Raw genomic sequence first — 25,181 nt, 5'->3', positions numbered from 1 at the left:
AATTAACTATGTTCAAAGCCTCCATTGTAGAGGCAGCTGGTAGGAACTGTGGCCGAAAGGTCATTGGTGCCTGTTGTGGTGGTAACCTAAGAACCAGCTGGTGGACACCAGTGGTGAAGGAAGCTGCCAAGCTGAAGAAAGAGGCCTTTCAGGCTTGGTTGGCCCAGGGGTCCCTTGAGGCAGCAGGCAGGTACCAGGAGGCCAGAAGGGCTGCAGCTTTGGCAGTTGCTGAAGCAAAAACCCAGGTATGGGAGGAGTTCAGGGAGGCCATGGAGAAGGACTTTCAGGTGGTCTCAAAGAAATTCTGGCAAACTGTTTGGCAACTCAGGAAGGGGAAGTAGGGCTTGGCTCAAGCTGTGTACAGCCGGGGAAGAGAACTGCTGACTGGAACTGCAGATATTGCCGGCTGGTGGAAGGAGCACTTTGAGAAACTCCTGAATCTGTCTTACACCTCCTCCATGGAGGAGGTAGAGTCTGAGAATCAGGGGATGCTTCACCCATATCTCTGGCAGAGGTCACTGAGGCAGTCAAGAAGCTCCTTGGTGGCAAGACACCAGGGTGGATGAGATTCGCCCTGAGATGCTGAAGGCTCTGGACATTATTGGGTTGTCTTGGCTGACATGTCTCTTTAATATCGTGTGGCAGTTGGGTACAGTGCCTGTGGAGTGGGAGACCAGGGTGGTGGTTTGTCTTTTTAAAAAGAGGGGACCAGAGAGTGTGCTCCAATTATAGGGGTATCACACTGCTCAGCCTCCCTCGGAAAGTTTATTCCATCCTGGCCGTGGAATGGTGGACCAGCTTTTTACCCCGGCAGGGTTGTGTGTGTGTGTGGGGGTGTTCGTGGGAGTATGACCAGCCAGTCTACATGTGTTTTGTGACTTATGACCGTGTCCCCCGAGGGCTCTTGTAGGGGGCACTGTGGAAGTATGGGGTATCAGGGTCATTGCTATGAGCCATCCAGTCCTTGTACAATCAAAGTGTGAGCTGTGTCTGTATTCTCGGCACAAAGTCAAACACGTTTCCGGTGGGTGTTGGACTCTGCCAAGGCTGCCCCTTGTCGTTGATCCTGTTTGTGATATTCATGGATGGGATCTCAAGGTGCAGCCAGGGTGAGGAGGGTGTCCGGTTTGGGAACCTCAGAACTGCATCTTTATGCTTTGCAGATGATGTGGTTCTGTTGGCTTCTTCAGAACATGACATTCAGCACACACTGGGATGGTTTGCAGCCGAGAGTGAAGCGGCTGGGATGAGATTCAAGTCTCCAAGTCTGAGGCCATGGTTCTCTGCCGGAAAATGGTGGTGTGCTCTCTTCGGGTTGGGAGTGAGTTACTGCCCCAAGTGAAAGGAGTTCAAGTATCTTGGGGTTTTGTTCATGAGTGATGGTAAAATGGAGTGTGAGATGGACAGGCGAATTGGGGCAGCATCAGCAGTAATGTGAGCGTTGTACTGGACCATTGTGGTGAAGAGGGAGCTGAGTTGGAATGCAAAGCTTTCAATTTACCAGTCAGTCTACGTTCCAACCCTCACCTATGATCATGAGCTTTGGGTAGTGACCGAAAGGATGAGATTGTGGATACAAGCAGCTGAAATGAGCTTTCTCCGTAGGGTGGCTGGGCTCACCCTTAGAGATAGGGTGAGGAGCTCAGACTTCCAGAGGGATCTCGAAGTAGAGCTGCAGTTCCTTCATGTCGAAAGGAGTCAGCTGAGGTGGTTTAAGCATCTGATTAAGATGCCTCCTGGGCACCTTCCTTTGGAGGTTTTCCGGGCACATCCAACTGGGAGGAGACCTCAGGGTAGACCCAGAATATACTGGAGAGATTACATATCTCATCTGGCCTGGGAGCGCCCTGGGATCCTCCAGGAGGAACTGGAAAGTGTTGCTGGGGAGAGTGATGCCTGAAATACCCTGCTTAGCCTGCTGCCACCACGACCCAACATCAGCTAAGCGGAAGAAAATGGATGGATGGATTTTTTTTTGGAAAAGGTTTTGACATACAACAAAAATGTATGCATAAATTAGTGTCCTCTGGTTATTTTTTGGTTTTGTAGTCACTGCAACTTAGCGAGCAGGCCCAATCGCCACACCAAGATGGCATATGCATTACAAGTCTTAATTCTTTATAGCAAATACTGCAAGGCAAAATATGAGTCTTTTTTAATTTTATATTTTGTTCAAGATACTCTGGATGACTGACTTTATTTATCAAGAAGGGAAAGCTGAAATTTAAGTAGCATTTCCTAATATCCAGCCATGGAAGCCAAAAAACAGACTGAGTACCCCCCCCCCCCCACACACACACACACACACACACAACAAAGGACTCAGGTGCACACAATAGAATTTGAGCTTGGTGCACCATAATTGTACATTATGACACAACAAACACATTATCAGTTTAGTAAAGCTCTGGAATGGTCTTGTCTTTTCTTTCTGTTTATTGTTTGAATTTGAAAGAGCAACAGTTGGTCCAAAGAATTACTTGTTCATCCCATTTGTTATTTATATTTATTGAGGGCAAACCAATTTCACTGTTATCAGGGATATCTGATGCTCAGCATTTCAGCAGTGTTTAAGCTGGATGACTAATTCTGTTTAGTCTACTTTTGACCTCAGCATGTTGCTAAAGGTGTTGCAGTCATGTCTGAATAATATGAACACTACATAACACAGTCATTTATGAAGGAAAGTACATCAGTTCAAATAAACTGATAAAATACTGAAATAAACCTTTTAATTCATCTCATCTCATTATCTCTAGCCGCTTTATCCTGTTCTACAGGGTCGCAGGCAAGCTGGAGCCTATCCCAGCTGACTACGGGCGAAAGGCGGGGTACACCCTGGACAAGTCGCCAGGTCCTTTTAATTCATTATCTTGAATTTCATTTACATACATTTCCCCATGGCATTTTTGTTGCCTGCAGTTGCCTGAAAGCACCTGTCTCTCAGTCCAAATTTTCATGTAATTTGGAATACTAAAAGTGTTATAAACCACTCCAGTTATAGAACTAAAAATAATGGTTCCTTCTGTTTTTACTTCCTTTGAAAATATTGTTCCTGTCAACTGTATGTACTACCTTATCCCTGTTCAAACACCCTTCAGTTAGCTCCTTAGGGGTTAATTATTGTTCAAAATCAGGTGAGTTAAGTCAGTAACACTAAAATATCAATGCATAATGTACCCAAGACTGAGAAGCAAAGGCGTCTCCAGTGGACTTGGAGAGTTTACCAGTACTGAAATTTGAAAATATTATTCTGAAAACTGTATGACTTTGTGATAATGCAGGTGTATGAATGGTTCTGAGGAGGGTTAGTGTTTTGACACGAGCTAAACGGGTTTATGAAATCTGAGTCCAAGTTAATTACGGAAGAACACAGTGCTCTACAGTCTAACTGTCCCAAGTAAGCGACAGGTTTTTTTTTAATAGTAAACTCTGATATAAACAGAAAAGACACGTTCTTATCACGTCCCCTGTATTTCTTTTAGGACTTTTTTTTCAAATTACAAATTTTCTAGTTTGCGTTTGTCAATCGCACAAAACAACATAGACAACGTAGACAAAGGCAATTTGGGGGAGGGAGGTTGTGTGCGCGCGCCTGCGCGGTTGGTTGGTTGAATTATAGGGCTACAATATTCATTCTTTAAACGTCGTCATTATATTTTGCGTCCCCCAACTGTTTAGTATTATACTACTGTTAGTTTTCTGCTATTACTGAAGTGATTTAGAGTCACCACAGAATAATCGCTGTCACTTTTTTACTGTCCAGGGCGGAGCGTGTTTTCAATGAAAGCACCACAGCTGTCATAAGACTGAATTGTTCTTAAGGATCACATGACAGCCTGGGAACCTCCTGTCTCTAATCACAGAGTTTGCTCTCACCGTTATTACTGTTAGGAGAAGATGGCGGAAGAGAGGGAACCCCCACCGTTGGTAGATGCAGGTCAGGTAGACTTTATTGAAGTGGAGGACGGAGAAGATCTTTTTGCAAGCGTCGTCACTACAATAGAGCAGGTAGGAATATTTACCAGGTGGCTAGCTGCTCAAATCATTAGCTAGCATAGCGGCTGCTCTTAGAAAGTCAACGGACATAGTATCAAGCGTTTGGAAACTATACTTGCTACTGTGTATGGAAGCGTCACGTTTAATTTACTCAGTTCCTTGTTCAGTAAACCAGCTTTTATGTAACTATAACGTAGTCAACAGCATTTCATTTAAATGTATTAGCCCACAAACATTACTGATGCGCATGCGCGGGCGGCATAACTGAACAACTCTGCGTTCGATTAACGCAGGAGTACTGCAACTGGAAATGGTGTCACGTCGACAAATAAATTTGTTTTCGTTTAGGATTTTCATAAATTACCGGCACAATAGTATTCTTAAACATTTAATGTGTCTCTTTAAACGAGCTACACTTGTATCTTGAGTGTTCATGATGGGACAAAAAATGTTGCAAAGTAAATGTCAATATAAGATAAGTTAGTTCTGAGCTTTACAGTAACACTTTTTTTTTTTTTTTTTAGATGTGAGTAATAGCTTTCAGACGACTCGTCAGAAAAAATGAGTTGCTGAATACCCCAAAGAAACGTCGCCCGCCCCCCGGCCTATTAGAACCTTTATTTTCAGGATAGACAACTAATGCCTCGGTGCAGTTCAAATAAATCAGCAGTTGATTGGAGTGGTTTTAGTGGTAACAATTTTACATAGCCCTCATACATATAAGTAAATACTCTGCACAATCTAATGTAGTCCCCTGTAATTTGATCTTCCTAAATGGGAGGACTAGGCAGGTGATAGCAGCAGCGAGCATGTGACATTCTTACAGTTTGTTTGGGCAAGATATCATTTGGGTTTTCAGAATTCACCATCTCAGCAATTTTGGAACAGAGAAGGAAGGGAGGGGGGTGTTCAGAGGTGTAAAATGTATCGTCTGTTTGAGCTTATTGTCGTTTATCCTGTAAAAAGTTTAACTTGTAGGCAGTATGCCATAGGGACTGTTTACAGAAAAATAGTTTGCTGCCTATCATTCTGCTGGAAATTGGGTGTGAACATTAACTGTCCTTGTGTTATCTAATGGACTATTGGAGTCTTTGAGACAGGGCAGAAAAGTCTAAAACTAATATTGTAACTGTGTATATGGTGAATACCTTCATTTGTTCAATATACTGTCATCCAGGATCATTGAGATTCCAGCACATCTCATTGAAATTGGATCAAATGTTTAGAGCAGTCTTTTTGGAAAAAGGGGTGGGTGTAGTTCTAAGGGTATGAAGGTACTTTGTAGAAATGAATTATTTTGTCTTAAGAGCATGTGGTAGTGCAAATGTATTAAGAAATTGAACTAATATGAATAGAACCATGCCTGATTAATTTAATAAGTAACCAAGTAAGAATGATTTAATTGAGAATTTTTTTTTTTTTTTGCAGTAGTGTAGATGTTAATCACAAATTAGGAAATGTATTCCTTGGCTGGATAGATATCTCACACATTTATAAATGAGAATAGGATCAGCTTAAAGGAAAAATCCAAAAATACTCCAGCTGCTCCCGTTAGGGGTTGTCACAGTGGCTTTGTTCCACATATTCTATTTAGCATAGGTTTTACACTGGATGCCTTTTCTGACACAACCCTCTCCAATCTATCCAGTTTTGGGACTGGCACCAAGTAAGCAGTGGCTTTTTTTTTTTTTTTTTTAAACTTAATCTTCATGTCTCTTAAACTGTGAGGAAACCGGTACACCCAGAGGAAACCCATACAGACACAGGGAGAACATGCAAACTTCACACAGAAAGGCCTCTGTTGACTGTGAGGTTTGAACCTGGAACCTTCTTGCTGTGAGGCGACAGCGCTAATCATTGCACCACCTCACAACCAGTTTCAAGTCAAATATGTAAATATTTACCCCAAAAGAATTCTCTCTTGGTAAATAATCTATTATTTACAGCTAATACACAGTACATATTGCATTCTGCAAAATAATTAATCCTTGTAATAAATTCTCATTTTATAACACCGAATAATTTGCCCCCTCCTACAATTTGCTTTTAAGAGTTTGAATCCAGTAAAGTGGTACTTGGGTTTGAAGATCATTGAAATGAGTTAATGGAGCTAAACAAGTCTGAGAACCACTGGTTTAGCCTTTGCATGGCCTAAATAATACCTTGTATGTCTACCAACACCTCGGTTATGATTTTGATACCAAAATGAAAGCAACTGAAAATTAAAAAAAGACCTTAATTCATAATTTCAAATTGTTGTAATTCTCAATGTTTTCAATGCCATATGTAAAGCCCCAAATCAGAAAAAGTTGAGATGGTATGGAGAATGTAAATTAAAAAGTGATTTCTAAATTTACTTTGACTTCTATTTCTTTGCAGACAATATGGAACCAAGATATTTCATGTTTTGTTTGGTCAACTTCATTTTGTTTGTTAACATTTGTGCATTACTACATTTCAGGCCTGTAACACACAGCAAATAATTTGACTAGTAATTAGGTAAAACAAATGTGACTTTCAATAGGTGACTTTGTAATAAAAAGGGTGGTTTGATACAAGATCAGTATCAGGCTTAGTTTTTAGTTATATAATACACACAGTGGTACTTATGTTTGTGAACCCTTTAGAATTTTCTATATTTCTGCATAAATATGACCTAAAACATCAGATTTTCACAAGTCCTAAAAGTAGATAAAGAGAACCCAGTTAAACAAATGAGACAAAAATATCATACTTCGTCACTTATTTATTGAGGAAAATGATCCAATATTACATATCTGTGAGTGGCAAAACTATGTGAAACTTTGCGTTCAGTATCTGGTGTGACCCCCTTGTGCAGCAATAACTGCAACTAAACATTTCCAGTAACTGTTGATCAGTCCTGCACACTGGCCTGGAGGAATTTTAGCCCATTCCTCCATACAGAACAGCTTCAACTCTGGGATATTGGTGGGTTTCCTCACATGAACTGCTCGCTTCAGGCCCTTCCACAACATTTTGATTGGATTAAGGTCAGGACTTTGACTTGGCCGTTCCAAGACATTACCTTTTATTCTTCTTTAACCATTGTAGAACGACTTGTGTGCTTAGGGTCGTTGTCTTGCTGCATGACCCACCTTCTCTTGAGATTCAGTTCATGGACAGATGTCCTGACATTTTCCTTTAGAATTTGCTGGTATAATTCAGAATTCATTGTTCTGTCAATGATGGCAAGCCATCCTGGCCCAGATGCAGCAAAACAGGCCCAAAACCATGATACTACTGCCCCCATGTTTCACAGATGGGATAAGGTTCTTATGCTGGAATGCAGTGTTTTCCTTTCTCCAAACATAACACTTCTCATTTAAACCAAAAAGTTCTATTTTGGTCTCATCTGTCCACACATTTTTCCAATAGTCTTCTGGCTTGTCCACATGATCTTCAGCAAACTACAGACAAGCAGCAATGTTCTTTTTGGAGATCAGTGGCTTTCTCCTTGCATCCCTGCTATACACACCATTGTTGTTCAGTAGTGTTCTGATGGTGGACTCATGAACATTAACACTACCCAATGTGAGAGAGGCCTTCAGTTGCTTAGAAGTTACCCTGGGGTCCTTTATGGCCTCGCCAACTATTACACACCTTGCTCTTGGAGTGATCTTTGTTGGTCGACCGCTCCTAGGGAGGGTAACAATGGTCTTGAATTTCCTCCATTTGTACACAATCTGTCTGACTGTGGATTGGTGGAGTCCAAACTCCTTTTTTTTAGAGATGGTTTTGTAACCTTTTCCAGCCTGATGAGCATCAACAACGCTTTTTTCTGAGGTCCTCAGGAACCTCCTTTGTTCATGCCATGATACACTTCCACAAATCCCTATTCTTTAAATAAAACAGGGTCCCCTCTCACACCTGATTTGTCATCCCATTGATTGAAAACACCTGACTCTAATTTCACCTTCAAATTAACTACTAATCCTAGAGGTTCACATACTTTTGCCACTCACAGATATGTAATATTGGATCATTTTTCTCAATAAATAAATGAAGTATAATATTTTTGTCTCATTTGTTTAACTGGGTTCTCTTTAACTACTTTTAGGACTTGTGTGAAAATCTGACCATGTTTTAGGTCATATTTATACAGAAATGTAGAAAACTCTAAAGGGTTCACAAACTTTCAAGCACCACTGTCTTCCCACCTTAAAAGAGCCTTATCGCATCTGTGAAACGTGGTGGTAGTATCATGGTTTGACAAATGTCAAGACATCTGTTTTGCTGCATCTGGGCCAGGATGGCTTGCCATCATTGATGGAACAATGAATTCTGAATTATGCCAGCAAATTCGAAAGGAAAATGTCAGGACATCTGTCCATGAACTGAATCCTAAGAGACGGTGGGTCATGCAGCAAAACGACGACCCTAAGCACACAAGTCGTTCTACCAAAGAATGGTTAAAGAAGAATAAGGTCGTTTTGGAACGGCCAAGTCAAAGTCTTGACTTTAATCCAATCAAAATGTTGTGGAGGGACATGAAGTGAGCAGTTCATGTGATGAAACCCACCAACATCCTAGGGCTGAAGCTGTTCCATACGGAGAAATGGGCTAAAATTCCTCCAAGCCGGTGTGCAGGACTGATCAACAGTTACTGGAAACGTTTAGTTATTGCTGCACAAGGGGGTCACACCAGATACTGAAAGCAAAGGTTCACAGTTTTGCCACTCAGATATGTAATATTGCATCATTTTTCTCAATAAATAAATGACCAAGTATAATTTGTTTCATTTGTTTAACTGGGTTCTCTTTATCTACTTTTAGGACTTGTGTGAAAATCTGATGTTTGGGGTCATTTATGCAGAAATATAGAAAATTCTGAAGGGTTCACAAACTTTGAAGTACCACTGTGTGTGTGGTTGGTTGGTTAAAAAAAGTGTATGTCTTCCAGAGCAGGCCAGCCAGTGTATAAAGTCTGGCATACAGTGTGCCAGGTAGTTCAATAAAAGCCCTTAAAATCTATATCAGACACAATTGATATCTGAATGAAGTTTACTATTGTCGGTGGACAAATAGTTTTGGTTCTCCTTTACTTAACCTACAGGGCAAATTCAGATATACTCCTGAGATGTTGAAAGCTTTGCAGTTTCTGTGAGCAGTTAGAACATGCTAATACCCTTATGAAAAGTACATTTGTAAATTTGCATTCATTAATTGTTGCGTGGCATTAACCTGTAGTAAGTGAAGACATTTTTAATAATACAGCTGTGTCCACATTTTGCCCTTTTGTTTTCAGATTAGCCCCACTTCTCCAGAGCCAGCCAGTTTGCCTGCAGAAGACATCAGCATAAACACCAATGGACCTAAACAAGAAATATTATTAGATGATGACCAAGAGGACCTATTTCCTGGTATGTAATTTGCGGTTGAATATTGTGTCTGTAGAAAAATGTGAGTTTGTTGAGGATTGAGTTAAGTGGGTTCTGTGTTTCTACTTGGTGCAAACCTACGTAGAAGTTTAATGGATATGTTAACACGTTGCTGGTATAACCGGGGTTCTCAACCTTTTCTGCTTCGAGGTCCACCTATTCATACTTTTGTAATGAGTCGGGGCCCATTAAAAACGATGCCAGATTGTTTTGGCTCCTCTATTCTATTAGAATCTAATAATCTATTGTAAAGTGTATTAATGGGAAGCAACATTACTCCCTGTCACAGATGGGAGCCCAGGAATTAAATAAATGCAATAAAACTGAACTGTTTTTAATTGTTTAAAGTATTTAAAACTGTATGGCTATGCCAGAAGCCAACATAAAACCATGCATGCAGGATATTCTCAGTCAAAAGGGATTAATGATCCAAAAGTGGAGTCTGGTTGATTTTACATAAGAATTTATTGCCATGTTTGTGTACAGCAAACAAGCAAGTTATTAAAACCAAGAACTATGCTCAAAAGAAGTGGATATAGAAACCACTCGATGGGATAGAGCCTTACATGTTATCAAAAGGATTTTTCCTGTGAAAGAAAAATTTAGCTAGTAAATTTGACATTAGTAGAATAAATTTTGATCCTATTGTATCTGGAACTAAATACAATAGTTATGCATGCTATTAACTTTCAAATCTGTTGATTTTATTTTTAGTCTGTTGTATTTGTAACTATTTGTATCTGTACATGCATGACCCCACCAGCTCTGCTGATCAACTTGTGTTTTGAATAACTTAATTTTTCAACTCCTAATGAATAAATCTATCCATTGAGTTCCCCAGCATCTCAAACTATCTGGTGCTGCAGATATTGTTCTATGCAGACAAACAGATGGAAACATGGAAGAGCATGGAGGAATACAACTTTTATATATGTGGCTGGGTTAAAGATCTGGGGCTCAGGACACAGGATAAATCCTGTATCGTTTTTGCCTGGGTAAGGAAGAATTTCTGGGCTTTGTACGTGTCTTTGCGATGGTTGCTAGGACGCTACAAGTTTTAGTATTGGGTGTAAACAAACCACAGCTGTTCGATTCTCAATCCTCCCTGCTCTTTTCTTCCAGTAGGCATCACAGATCCATATAATTTGCCCACAAACTTTTTTTTTTTATTTATTCTGCCCACTGCGCATGCACTGTGTGTGTGTGTGGGGGGGGGGGTTAAATGAAAAGGAGAAGCATGACAATAACTTGTTGTTCTTAATTTACCCACAAATGTATTTATTCTACTTGAAAGGTGCATGTCAAACCAGCTACCGGATTCGGGATACTACGACATCCGGAGCTATTGAGTATTTGGCTTCAAACTTGAAGAAAAATTTGCAGCCCACTAGATGGCGCTTCGCAGCCCATTAATGGGCCGTGGCCCGGTGGTTGAGAAATACTTATTTATAACGTTATAATGCTTCTGTAGACTTAATTTGCTCCATAAACTATTTAGGCTGTAGCTGAATGATTTATTTATTAGTGTGTTAAACACTAGTTTTGGAGTTGGTGTAAAATTTCAGGGCAGAATGGGATAGAAAAGTCATATGATGACTATACATAATATAAGTGCCTAACTTTTTTTGGTTACTGTGCCCTATTTTAAAAAGTCATGGCGCATTTCAAAAGGTGTGCTGCACTTTTGAAATAAGTGATTGTCATAATTATCTATACCCATAAAGCCTAATGTTAATGATGGATGATTTTGAGTTATGGTATGTCTGTATAGTCACACCCCTTATCACACAATTATGTGATGGATGTATTTGATTTCTTATCTTATTACTAAAGAAGCAACAGAGGAGGTATCACTGGACAGTCCAGAGAGGGAGCCAATCCTGTCTGATGGCCCATCTCCTGCCATCACACCAGTTACTCCCACAGGCATAATCACTCCGACAGTTGAAGGCTTTGGCTCTCTAGATGAGGTAAAGCATTTTGATATAAGGTATTAGATAAAGCTTTACTATTGGTTGAAGAGTATGAAAATTGAATACTAAAATACCATTTTGTTTTTGTAATTCATAATGAATAAATGCAGTAAAATGAATAGCAAAATGGTAAGTGTCTTGTACAATTTAGACTAGATGGAAAATAAACCTCCATTTGGGTTTAGGTTTTCAGACCCCCTCAGCACAATTGTTGAATTTGAGGACCCATTTCCCATTTGTAATTCCTATTAATCTGCAGGCTCATTTCCTATCCATAGTTCCTGTTGAGGAGGAGGCTGATTTTCCTAGTAACTTGCCTCTTATTCTACAGGATGAAGCTGAAGAAAAAGAGACTTTTGATATGCAGATAACAGTATCTGATCCAGAGAAAGTGGGTGAGTGAGCTTCCTCTCTGTATTCTGCTGTAGCATTTGTAAAGTGGGCCGTTCGGCATCTGTAGAAGCTTTTGTCTCCTGAGGCCATTCTGTATGGTTGGCTGGTTTATGGGTAGGGTGCTATACATTGCGAAATCAATAGACCTTTTCAAATGTTATCAGATATAGGATTTGATCTCTAGCCTTCTTGAGAAATGCACCCTTTAGGCCAGTGGCCCCAGGGGGGGGGAAAAAAAAAAATATATATATATAAAATTCCCTATTGTTTTCCCACTCTAATACACATTTGCTTTAACTAAACAGTTAATTAACAGGCCCCTCCTGAGTTGATGTAGGCTTCTTGTTAGGGCAGGAATGTTTTGAAACGGGGCTGGAAACTACTCGTTTAGGGAGTTGTACAAGTCTCTCCATAACCATTTTTGACCCCATAGCAGAACCAGTCAGAAGCTGAAAGCATTTAAATCATACCTGCCCATACTTAAGATAGTGTTTATGATTGTATGATGCATGTAATGCATGATTGTATAGTAGCACTGCTTAATATAACCCCAGTGGAAATTATTTTGAAATCTTTACAGGGGACCTGTCCGTATCTCTGCCCATCATATCACAAAATTTAAAGGATACATTTTAATGAAGTTCCTGAAGACTTCAATTTTCATGTATTCTTTCTTTAGGTGATGGAATGAATGCTTATATGGCATATAAAGTGACAACCAAGGTGAGGATTTTCTGTTTATTAGCTTAGCAGGGGTTCCCAGACTCGTGGTTGAGCTTTTTATTTTATTTTTTTAATAATGGGATCACAAGAGAAACTCTTGTTGTTCATAATTTTATAAATGAATTAAGTTCTTTGAAATATTGCTGTACCCATGAAAATAGATTTTGCATTTTGCAATGTTTAGAAGTTGCATTCACTCAAGTCACATTTAAATTAAGTGTGAGATGTGAGTAATGAATGTAGTGAATGTGGCTTTTTAATCCTCCAGATGTGCAAAAGGTACACAGGCAGGTATGTGAACAATGCCATTCGTGTTCTGCTGCTTCTGTGTGCACACAGTCCACAATACTTGAACAAAAATTTAAGTATAAATAGGGTTCCTCTGCATTGCATTGGGTTATCACACCACCCCAACATGATTGTTGTTGAATTCCTTATATACTGTTTGAAGCTGCCTGTAATGGTAGAAAGAGATCACATCACCAAACTTTTTGATGAGGTGTGTCAAGACATGCAATTTGTTGACATTATGTTACTGACGTAATGAAATGTTCAAGTATCCCACTAGTCTTAAATTGTAAATCTGGAATTTACAGTTTAGGGCTAGAGGTTTGGGAACCCCTGTAGTGGAGCAGTTTTTATGAAAATGAGCCTGTACACTGACGTATTGTTTTTCCTTCTTTTAGACATCCCTGAAACTTTTCAGCAGGAATGAGTTTTCTGTGAAAAGGAGATTCAGTGATTTCCTGGGTCTGCATAGCAAATTGGCTTCTAAGTACATGCACATTGGCTACATAGTCCCCCCGGCACCAGAGAAAAGCATTGTGGGTATGTTTTAAAAAGAAGTGGTGGTGGTTGCCCTTAAATGTGTCACATGAGCAGTTACAGACATTTTTGTAATCATTCATGTACCTTTTTATGTGTTCAAACTTCTTCAGGAATGACAAAAGTCAAGGTTGGAAAAGAGGACTTGTCATCTGCAGAATTTGTAGAAAAAAGAAGGGCTGCTTTGGAAAGGTATTTTAAAAAAAAAAAAAAACTTCTCACACCAAGCTTTGGCTGAACCCATTTATTTATTTATTTATTTATTTTTAACATGAAAACAATTCAAATGGAAAGAGCATTCATGTTCTGGTCTTTTGTGGATGAAAGGTTAGCCAACAAGTATTAGATAAATAATTATCACCAAGCTCAGGAGGGTTCATGCTGTCAGTGTTCGATACAGGCTCATGCTGACAGTTTTCTCCTGAGTGCACACGTTCACTGCTTTGTACGCCTGTACGATTTCCGCCGTACAGCTGGTTTTGCACTCTCTGATGAATCGAATAAAACTTAAAGTTAAGTGAGGCGCTGACATTTCTCTGCCCTTTTTATCAGCCCATTGATTGATGTGAAGGTCAGTGGCTTGGACAGAGCCCCTGGATGTCCGCTTATAGACTTCATTTGTTAAAGAACTAAATTTTGATTGCCAAGCCCCTTAATTTCTGAGCAGTGCACATAAGATTTATCATGGCTCAAGAAATGGTTTTATTTTGTACTGTCTAAAATGTGAGAATTTCACTTGTAGGTTTTCACTTTTTGTGCTGTGGACAGGAATCTATGGTGATGACATATTAGACTAATGTTTCTTTTAGTATTGCCTTTGAAATAAGGATTTTAAATAAAATGTGGTGGGTTTTTTTCCACTTTTTTTTTTTAAATAGATATCTGATGAGAACAGCGAATCATCCTGCTCTGCTAAAAGACTCTGATGTCATTCAGTTCTTGGAAAACACAGAGGTATCATCCATAATCACTGTAAATAAAGTTCTTCGTTTTTTGTGTAGTAAATAAAAGCTTATGCTCAACACTTAAGCTTAGCTAAGATCATCAAATGAGTCCTTGACACTTAAGGTCAAATCTTGGGTTATTTCTAGTGGATTGCCACATTCCTGAGGAAACTACATTAATGTAATTGTAAAAGAAACCCCCAGTGACTTTATAAGGCTAAATGGTCCGAGGGCAATTGAAGGCTATTTGTGCCCATCGGCCCTCTGAGAATTTTCTAGGGGCGAAATGCACTAAATTGAATTGAGCATTAAAATGTATGGGAGTAGAGAAAACCACAGGCTTTTCATGGCCCAGGCCTGCAGTGTAGGTGAGAAGAGCGAGTGAAGCTCCCTGTGGGATTGGGTCCAGGCCCTGGCCTGTTAACTGGTTTGTTTGCCCTTATTTGTCATCTTATCTTAGCTGCCGCGAGCAGTTAGCACCCAGGCACTGAGTGGAGCCGGAATATTGAGGATGGTAAACAAAGCAGCCGACGCTGTCAACAAAATGACAATCAAGATGAATGAATCGGATGCGGTAAGGGGCTGATTTTTTGACTTGAATAATGAGACGAATTAATGAGCTGCTCTCTGGCTTGAATTCTAAGATCCTTATGCTAGTTGGAGAGAGAGGGAGACAGCGCCAAGACATGGAGGCATGTGTCTCCTACCCTTTGTGCTTAGTCAACTGTAGACATGCACAGTATAACCCCTAGTACTTCTGAATATTCTAGACAATTTTGGTGTCTTGTAACTTTTTGCAGTTTTTGACTTTTAAACTTTGTCACTCATTTTTTAATGATAGTTTTTCATTGACCTTTTTACATTTTGTGGTTGTGCTTTCTGTTGTTGATCATAATTTTTATAGTTCCTTTTTCTAACACTTCTCCATATAAAGTGGTTTGAAGAAAAACAACAGCAGTTTGAGAACCTTGACGTCCAGCTCAGAAAACTGCATGCCAGTGTGGAATCGTTGGTTTGTCATAGGAAAGGTAATTTTTTTTTTTTTTAAATATAAACTGAGTTATGGGTTTTAAAGCAAAGCAGCACACAATGTACACCAAAGTTAGTCTTTGGTAATATTTTCACATAACAGGCTGCGTAGACATTAATTGGGTAATAAGTAGTGAATACAGCAGTTATTTGGTAAGATAAGTAACTTATTTGTGCTTTAATTTAGTGTTTATATTATAGGTGTTGTCTGCTTTTCCATAATGATTTATAGATTAAAACATGCACCAGATTCTTGGGGATTTTTTCCCCTCTTCCCTCTCTTAAAGGTGCATGTTGTATGTCATTCTGACACAGAAAAAGAATAGTTGAAAGTCCAGTATTGCTATGACATTCATGTCCATGATGACATTTAGGTCCGCGTACATATATAAACTTCTGACCACAACTGTACATCCACCATTAGAGTCTGACATCACCATGGCCTGAAAGGCTGTCATGCATGGAAGAAATGCCTACTCGGACATTTTTAATTTAAAAATAAAAAATCTACAGACTGAAGTTTGCATGTGATCACCAGAGTGAAAATTTAGCCCTTTTAGACAGATTAACCAAAAATTACTGTTTGGCCATAATGAGCATCATCTATGGAGGAAAAAGGGCGAGACTTCTAATTTGAAAAGAACCATCCAAACTGTGAAGCATGGAGGTGGCAGCAGCGGCAGCATCATGTTGTGGGGGTGCTTTGCTGGAAAAGGACTGGTGGATTGAACTGAAAAAAAGCATGTCCAACAAGGAGGTGCACATAACTGGCTGAATTATACAAAATTACCCTAAGCATACTTTCAACGATGTAAAACAAAAAAAGTGCATGTTTTGGTCCACTGAAAATCTGATAAAGGAAATAAAAGCAGAAATAAACCTCGTGGCTATTATTTTATAATCAGGATAGGAATTCACTTTGAAATGACTCCTACAGTAATAAAAGTAAATTAAAGCCGCAAGCGGCCTCGACGGGCCCTCGCGCCAGCGGCCAAGGGGGGCGGCGGCATGCGTCCCCGCGAAATACCTTCCACAGCTTCTTCGGCAAGAGACATAACTCCCACAATGGCGACAAACCACAGAAATGGACACATGGCAACAATAGGGTCTCGCACTGAACGGTGCTCGGGGGGCGCTATAGAGGCCCTGAGGCCGGCCTGGATCTGGGCTTCTGGTTCTCAGTAGCGGTGGCAGTCTAAGAAAAAGGAGCCAAATTTCGTGCGTTGTCGACCATGGCAAGCGCCCCAATAAGGGTCTTGTAAAGAGTTTGCTTGCCAAGTTTGACAAATCAGAAGCTGCAATATCATTTTTGCCATAACCAGCACCCCCAGGGGCGAAAGTGCACAAAATTTGGCGTATATGTCAGGTGAGCTATGAAGAGTTTGCGTATGAAGTTTGATGACAATTGAGTAAATAGAAGATGAGATATAGATTTTTGAAGAATAAATTTTTTGGTTTTTCCCATGTCAGTAGGTGGCGCTATGCTGTACATGAGCGATTATGAGTTGGAAAAATAAGTGTCTACAACAGCAACGTACTATCACAAGGTAGTGGTGTGAAGGAAAAGCATTATGGAATTATTTACCAAAAACCCGTTTTGGAGCAATTGCGTCGGCCAAAAACAGCGCCCCCCATGGACGAAAATTTCCAAAACGTGGTATACATGACATGGGAGGTAGTAAGAGGGTGGCCGTGAAGTTTGACCAAATTTGAGGAAAGAATGGAATTTTTGCCCAAAAATAGCGCCCCCAGTGGCGAAATATCACAGAAATTGGGTAACATGTCAGAAGCCCAATGAGTGATTTGCGTGTGAAGTATGAGCAGTTTTGAGCAATCAGAAGATTTATGAATTTTTAAGCATGTAAAATTTTGCATCGAAAATTGATTGACGTATAACTTCTGAACGGTTTATCCAACGTGAAACGTATTTAGTAACTTTTGTCAGCCATGTCTGTAGATGATGTGTATCAATTTTGGTGACAGTCCTATGAACGGTCTAGGAGGAGTTGCGCCGTATTCGTGGCCATGCATTTCGCACAAAAGTGAAATTACCTCACTTCCTGTTGGGCGTGGCTAATGCGTTGGCATCACATTTTTGTCCGGCTTAGTGAGATACATATGCGTACCAAATGGCATGCCACTACTACAAACTACATGGCACCCAGGCACCTTAATGCGGGAGGCCAAAATCACAACGACTTAGGGGGCGCTATAGAGGCCCTGAGCCCCGGCCAAGTTTGGGCTTCTGGTTCTGAGTAGCGGTGGCAATTCCCGGAACTGGTGCCAAAGTTCGTGCGTTTTCGCCCAGGGCAAGCGCCCCGAAAATGGCCCAACAGCGGAGAAAAATAAAGAAGAAGAAGACGGAAGAAGAAGAAGAAGACGGAAGAAGAAGAATAGTGAACTCTTACAAGAACAATAGGGCCTTCGCCCATAGGGCTCGGGCCCTAATAAAATATTTACGTGTCATCAGAATTATTTGAAAGCATCTGAAAACTGCTAAATTGATAAGTATTCACCCACTCAAGGTGACTTGTCTTTTTGCAGCAATTAAATATTTGTCTCTGTAGGTAATCTGTACTTAATTTGATTGCTAAAAAGAAAGGGGAGTGAATACTCATGAATTATGCAGTTTGTAGACTCCTTAATAATTCTGTAGCCATTTCAATAACTTATTGGGTTTTATTTCTGTAGTCATTTGAAAATGAGCAGAAGAGTACGTCATTCTAATATGCATAAATGATGTAATACAGCAAAAAGAGAAGTGATCATGGGGGGGTTGGTGAATACTGTCAGTAGGGACTGTATATTGTACATAATTTACTGTTTGTCATAATGGCCTGTTTGAGATCATATAATGCAATAATTCGAAGTCTAATAGCAGCACTTTTACTGTCTTGAAGAATTGGTACACAAAATTTAATAGTATTACCTCTCCAGGAAAAAAATATAATTTCTGAAGGCATCTTGTCAGCCAATACTTGTTGACCTGCTTTTTGTATTAGCCATAAACACTTTCAGATTCCAGTTGACAAGTGAAATTGGCGCTCGTTTCTCTTGGGCAGGTTTAGTAATACTAAGGCCACGTTTACATTAGACCGTATCTGTCTCGTTTTCTTCGCGGATGCACTGTCCGTTTACATTAAACCGCCTGGAAACGCCGGGAAACGGGAATCCGCCAGCGTCCACGTGTTCAATCCAGATCATGTCAGCTCCGGTGCTGTGTAAACATTGAGATGCGAATACGCTGTGCTGAGCTCTAGCTGGCGTCGTCATTGGACAACGTCACTGTGACCTCCACCTTCCTGATTCGCTGGCGTTGGTCATGTGACGCGACTGCTGAAAAACGGCGCGGACTTCCGCCTTGTATCGCCTTTCATTAAAGAGTATAAAAGTATGAAAATACTGCAAATACTGATGCAAATACTGCCCATTGTGTAGTTATGATTGTCTTTAGGCTTGCCATCCTTCCACTTGCAAGTGGTAAGTGATATGCGCTGGGATCACACACAGCGGCTCAGTCCCGAATCACGGCTTGTGCACTTCACTCGCGTGCTCTGTGAGCTGCGCAAGGCCGGAGTGCGCACCCTCCAGAGGGCACTCGCTGTTCAGGGCGGAGTGATTTGGAGCGCAGGATGCCTGCGGAGCCGAGCGTATCCGTGTATTGGTGTTGCTGTGTGCACGCAAATGTGTATTGGTGTTGCTGTGTGCATACTAATCGTTTTAAAAACGTTAATCTGATGATCTGCTGATACGGTCTAATGTAAACATGGGCTAAGTCAAGGCTGTTTGCCCCTTTACCTGATTGGCTTCAGCAGTTCAGTAGCAGTAGTAATTAGTTTACCTGTAAATCCAGTCCAATTACTTCATCTGTGCCTTCCCCAGAGTTATCCATGAACGCTGCATTGTTTGCAAAGAGTGCTGCTATGCTGGGAAATTCGGAGGACCACACAGCTTTGTCGCGGGCCCTCTCTCAGCTTGCCGAGGTGGAAGAGAAGATTGATCAGTTGCATCAAGAACAGGCCTATGCTGACTTTTATGTATTCTCTGAGCTACTTGGTGACTACGTACGGCTTATCACTGCTGTTAAGGTTAGAAGAACTTGTATTTTTGTTCATGTTGAATTGGGAGAAACTGACGCGTGCTGATAATTATGTTGATGGGCTTCACAGAACACATCTGATTAATGGGTCCTAAATGTATTAGCCAGTTGAATGGGACTTGTTTTATGCAAGGATAATAAACTCCTACAAAGTGAAAATAGCCCATGTCTCAGCAAGGTACTGAGAACTCTGTAGGGAAAGGGAGGTCTTTTGGATTTGCCCATGCAAATCCAACTCTGATCCAAATATCACAACTTCATGGCCCCATTTAAAGCTTATACTTATGGCTCTTTATGCTCCTTAGGGTGTGTTTGACCAGCGTATGAAAACATGGTCCAAATGGCAGGATGCTCAGCTCATGCTACAACGGAAGAGAGAAGCTGAAGCTAAGCTACAGTATGCCAACAAGCCCGACAAGCTCCAACAGGCCAAGGATGAGATAAAGGAGGTAAAACATGAGTACTATTAGTTTAAAAAAAAAAATCTGAAAGTAAGAGTTTTGAACATTTTTGCATCACTTGGCCATGCATAGTTTTTCATTTTGAGACGCCTATAATTTTTCTCATCGCAAACGTGGCAAAAATGCATCATAGCTTTGAAAAATAATGTTAAAGTTTCTAATTCAGAAAATTATCCTCAGGTCTGTTTTCAGCATCAACACTTGTTACAGAGAGCTCTGGTGTTGATTGTGAAGCCTTTTCTCTTGTTTTAGTCCATTCATAACTCTACTGAAACCACTGTTCCACTTGATAAGAGCTCATAAATTGATTACTTTAACCACAGAACATTATCTGGCACTTTTAATTTTTGCATTTTCCCTGTCATGCCCCGCAAAGGAGATTGAAGAGGTAGGACCCTTGGCTCTGATTTATTTCAGTAGTAGACATGGTCCTTTTAAATGTGTTGCATTGGCATATAATGTCTGAGAAACTGTTCTATGCCAATACTGACTTCAGTGTGCCATATTTTATCAATATACAGTGTCTTGCAAAAGTATTCATCCCCCTTGGTGTTATGTTTTGTCACATTAAAATGGATTTTTGGGGAGTTAGCACCATTTGGCTTGCACAACATGCCTACCACTTTAAAGGTGAAAATTGTTGTTTTATTGTGACAAACAATAAAAATGAAAAAAACAGAAATCTGCCATATGCATAGGTATTCACCCACCCCAAATTCCATACTTTGTAGAGTTGCCTTTTGCTGCACTTGCAGCTGCAAGTCTGTTAAGGTACATCTCTATTAGCTTATCACATCTAGCCTCTGGGATTTTTGTCCATTCCTCAAGGCAAAACTGCTCTAACTCCAAGTTGGATGGGTTGCGTTGGTATACAGCAATCAAGTTATGCCACAGATTCTCAATTGGATTGAGGTCTGGGCTTTGACTAGGCCATTCCGAGACATTTAAATGTTTCCCTTTAAATCACTCCAGTGTAGCTTTAGCAGTATGCTTAGGGTCACTGTCCTCTTGGAATGTGAACTTTCATCCCAGTCTCAAAGCTCTGGCTGACTCAAACAGGTTTTCCTCCAGAATTGCCCTGTATTTAGTGACCTCCATCTTTCCTTCAACCCTGACCAGCTTTCCTGTCCTTGCAGATGGAAAAACATCCCCACAGCATGATGCTGCCACCACCATGCTTCACTGTAGGGATTGTGTTCTCAGGGTGTTGGGTTTGCACCACACATGGCATTTCCCATGATGGCCAAAAAGATCAATTTTTGTCTCATCTGACCAGAGAATCTTCCATGTATTTGGGGAGTCTGCCCAGCAGCATGTGGCAGACTCCAAATGCGTTTTCTTAAGCAATGACACCCCCCCGGCCACTCTTTCATAAAGCCCCGCTCTGTGGAGCTTATGGCTTAGTGATTCTATGGGGACTCACTCCCATCTCTGCTGTGGATCTTTGCAGCTCCTTCAGCATTCTCTTTGGTGTCTTTGTTGCATCTCTGATTTAATGCCCTCCTTGCCTGGTCTGAGAGTTTTGGTGTTTGGCCTTCTCTTGTCGGGTTTGTAGTAGTGCCATATTCTTTCCATTTTGCTATAATGGATTTAATGGTACTCCGTAGGATATTCAAAGTTTGGGATTTTATTTATTTTTATTATATAACCAAACCCTGATCCATACTTCACAACTTTGTCTCTGACATGTTTGGAGTGTTCCTTGGTTTTCATGTTGCTTCCTTAGTAGTATTGTAGAGTCAGGGTCCTTCCAGAACAGGTTGATTTTATACAGCCATCATGTGGTGATTTGATTGCACACGGTGTATCTTAATCAACTAATTGTTACTGATTAAGTTAATTGGTTGGACTGGCTCTTTTAGAGGTTTCATACCTATGCACACTCCAGATTTCTGTTCTTTCATCTTATTGTTTATGTCACAGTAAAACAACAATTTGCAACTTTAAAGTGGTAGGCATGTTGTGTAAATCAAATGGTGCTAACCCTTGAAAAATCAATTTTAATTCCATCTTGTAATGCAACAAAACCAGGACAAACACCAAGGGGGATGAATACTTCTGCAAGACACTGTAACTGTGAACAGGTTATCAACTAACACCAACTGTGGATTGATTCTTTGAGTTTGTTCATGTTTTTTTTTTTCTTTTTTCTTTTCTTTTTGCAAGCTTCAGATGTAGAAAGGATAATTAAATGGGGAAAATGTGATGCTCATTTCCATCCTGTGTTCTTGTGGCTCATCAGTAAAAACATTATTAATGCCATCTGGGTTGTGGGATTTTTATTTATTTATTTAAATAAACTTGAAATTTTAATACCAAAAGTGTTAACTTGGTCGTCTTGTATAGCATGGTGAGATGCTAAATGTCAAAAACAACAACCCTTTAATTTGCAGACTTGTGACTCAATGACTATAAAATGACTAAAGACACAGTCTGGTATGTCTGTCAGCATGGTGGTTTTCTTGTCTGTTTTGACTCGTTTTAGTGGGAAGCTAAAGTACAGCAGGGAGAGAGAGATTTTGAGCAGATATCAAAGAACATTCGCCGGGAAGTGGGGAGATTCGAGGTTGGTTGACATGTTGGGGAATTCTGCCTTGACAGAATGATGTTTCTACTATGCAGGGTTTTTGTTTGTTTGTTTTTTGTTTGTTTTGTTTTCCCTCAGAATAAAAGTGCTGTGTGAACAATTTGACACTTAACATTTTAATCATTCATACTACAGTAATACATTTAATAACCTGGTTACTTTTATATTGGTTGCATGTCATGGCCATGTTGACTTGCCTGCACTTGTTTCTCCTAGAAACAAAGAGTGAAGGATTTCAAAGTTGTCATCATCAAATATCTAGAATCACTAGTATATACACAACAGCAGGTAAGAATCATTTGTACCATGGGTAATACAATGCATTCTGTATTAAAGGTTGGCATATTTTACAATCTTTTCATCTATGATTTTTACCTTTCTTGTCTCTTCAGCTGATCAAGTATTGGGAAGCCTTCTTACCTGAAGCTAAAGCTATAGCATGAGTAGACAAATTCCTGTGCAAAAGCATTGGAGCCTATTGCTCTTTTCTTAATTTTTATGTACATCATTCAAAATGGATGCATGAACTTGGTGACCACTTGAAGACCAGTATAATAAAACACTATAAATCTTTTAATTGCTAAGTCCATACTTTTTGTCGTAAGTTGATCACTAGTCTTTCGTTTGTTCTGAAGGGTGAAATATGGACAGTGGTATTTACTGTTTACTGATACACTACTGCTTAGTCTTTAGATGTCCACGCACCATAGTTGAAATCCATCATAATTGTATTTTTGCCAAGGGAAATGTGTGGTGGTGGGTGGGGTTGTGTGGGGTTTTTTTTTTTTTTTTTTGCAATTCCCCCAATAAACATTCAGCATGCATCATTTTGTTAAGCTATTACTTATTTGATCCTTTACACAAAGTACAGCACTACAGTACTTAGTGTGCTGCTTTCTGCTATACATGTACAGTGGTGTGTGATATCAATATTACACACAATATAACTTTTATATATATTGCACATGCATGGTGTGTGTGTGAAATATATTATAATAAATGTGTAGTAAATATCTCTCTGGCTTCTTAGCCTAAAATATTTTGTAAAAATGACACTTTTTTTTTTTTTTTTTTTTTTTTCTGTTTAAGCAGATTTTCAGATTTCGTTTCCTAATTTTTTTTTTTTTTTAACTTTACATTCCTGTGAAACAATGCCAACATTCTAATAAAGGAATGTATTAAGCAGGCGTATCTTCTTTTGAGTATGTACCATATTTTAAACTTGCTTCATATAAAAAGGGCACAATATGGACCTCAAACATTCAAAGGAAAAAGCCTCAGCATTCAGACACTGTTGGAAGCCTTGTTAGCTCTGTGAAAGGTGTGAGAGAATTAAATTTAAGTATTTCTGGTTTTCCTGCTTTAATTTGATATGTGCTTTGTAAGCTTCTTTTAATAAAATTTAACACTGGTAGTGTTGGATATTGTATTTGGCTAGGTGCAGGTCTAGAGCAGAACTGACCTCAGAACTGAGCAGTTGTTGGTTGTTATTTGGGAAAAATTGAATTTATTTAAAGCAAGTGTTTTGCTCTGTAATCAGTGTTGGAGCAAAAGTTAAAAGCTTTGAATCATGTAATGGCTTACTATATAAAACGGTCAGGCGTGTCCGTCCTGTCTTCTCTCTCTCTCTCTCTTGCGCGCGCGCACACACAAGCAGTTCTAGTGAAACATTAACTTAAGGGCCTTGGGAATTGAATACCTTAATGTCTTTTTAGATCAAAATCTTATTCAATCTAAAGTGTTCTTGATAAATATGGAAATATTAGATTATTTGGATGTCATTTTTCATTTATACCTCTTTTTTTTTGGGGGGGGGGGATGAAACACTTATGAATCTGAAATCTCCTTGAAGCCTAGTAGATCATGACTTAACATTTTTGTGATGTGCACAGTGAAACAAATTGTCAGACAGTTCCTTCGTCACTTTGCATATACATCTCAAAAGCGCTGTCAAAAACTCTGATGCACGCTCCTTTTCATGGTCTCGGTCATATTGACAAGCTGTCCAAATTGTACATAAAAGAATCTCTGTGTAAGTGGCTCTGTGCAGTACATCATTACCAGCACCATTTTTCTTCTGTCCTGTATTGGCCTGCTGTGGACATGCCTCTCATGACATTATTGAGAACGCGCAATGACCCATGAGAATTTTTTTTTTAATTATTTATTTTTAAACACAGGTGTTTTCAGTAGACATATTACCCTTTATACAATACTTTGAAATCATTGCATGCAGTTTTTCATGTTTGGCCACAAACAGGCAGCAGAACTTGTTTGTAGAAATATTGTACGGTAGGTATTTTGCAGCACAAGTGAGTAAAGTGTCATAAATTTACAACCCAGGACTAAAATTGTCTTGGGCTGCTTCTCCCATTCAATCTGGCTGTCCTGTATTGTTAATTATAATTCACCATAGTCCTGGAGGTTGGTTCCACTGTTTACATATAGCACTGTGATTGACTGGTGTTCTAGGGTGCATTCCAATGTTCTTAGGTAGGGTCTGGATCTACTGCAACTCTGACCAGGATAAATATGAGTGAATGAACAATGAGCTGTTTAATTCTCTTCATTCTGCTATTCCATTTAGTGATGATCTGCATTTAAATACACTGATACTGTGAGGCATGTCCATGATAGGAAAAAAGCTTATTTGGGTAGTACTTGAGGGGCCTCAAGTACTACCCAAATGACTTGGTCTAAGTTTATTTTGATAGTCTATGTTTTGGATTATGTGAAGGAGCCTTAAATA

The 25,181-nt window shown here is 39.8% G+C and overlaps 1 protein-coding gene across 1 annotated transcript; it reads left to right on the top strand.

Moving 5' to 3' along the window:
- Positions 1-3,695: 3,695 nt before the first annotated feature.
- Positions 3,696-23,597, top strand: snx2 (sorting nexin 2). The gene is made up of 15 exons (XM_060931880.1): positions 3,696-4,011; positions 9,266-9,380; positions 11,232-11,368; positions 11,703-11,766; positions 12,444-12,487; positions 13,174-13,315; positions 13,426-13,504; positions 14,191-14,266; positions 14,717-14,830; positions 15,191-15,284; positions 19,168-19,373; positions 19,690-19,833; positions 22,331-22,411; positions 22,649-22,720; positions 22,825-23,597. Exons 1-15 carry the CDS (start codon positions 3,901-3,903, stop codon positions 22,873-22,875), a joined length of 1,530 nt encoding a protein of 509 aa, XP_060787863.1. The 5' UTR covers positions 3,696-3,900; the 3' UTR covers positions 22,876-23,597.
- The last annotated feature ends 1,584 nt before the right edge of the window (positions 23,598-25,181 follow it).

This window comes from Neoarius graeffei, chromosome 10, assembly GCF_027579695.1.
Source record: "Neoarius graeffei isolate fNeoGra1 chromosome 10, fNeoGra1.pri, whole genome shotgun sequence".
NCBI lineage: Eukaryota > Metazoa > Chordata > Actinopteri > Siluriformes > Ariidae > Neoarius > Neoarius graeffei.
The sequence above is the reverse complement of the archived record's forward strand: the minus strand, read 5'-3'. Positions and strand labels throughout refer to the sequence as shown.

Bases quoted from the DNA above. Each gene is read 5' to 3' on its own strand.
- snx2 (XM_060931880.1), top strand. From the start codon at position 3,901: ATGGCGGAAGAGAGGGAACCCCCACCGTTGGTAGATGCAGGTCAGGTA. The intron at 14,267-14,716 runs GTATCATCCATA...ATCTTATCTTAG, and splicing joins AGTTCTTGGAAAACACAGAG to CTGCCGCGAGCAGTTAGCAC. The intron at 19,374-19,689 runs GTTAGAAGAACT...TATGCTCCTTAG, and splicing joins GGCTTATCACTGCTGTTAAG to GGTGTGTTTGACCAGCGTAT.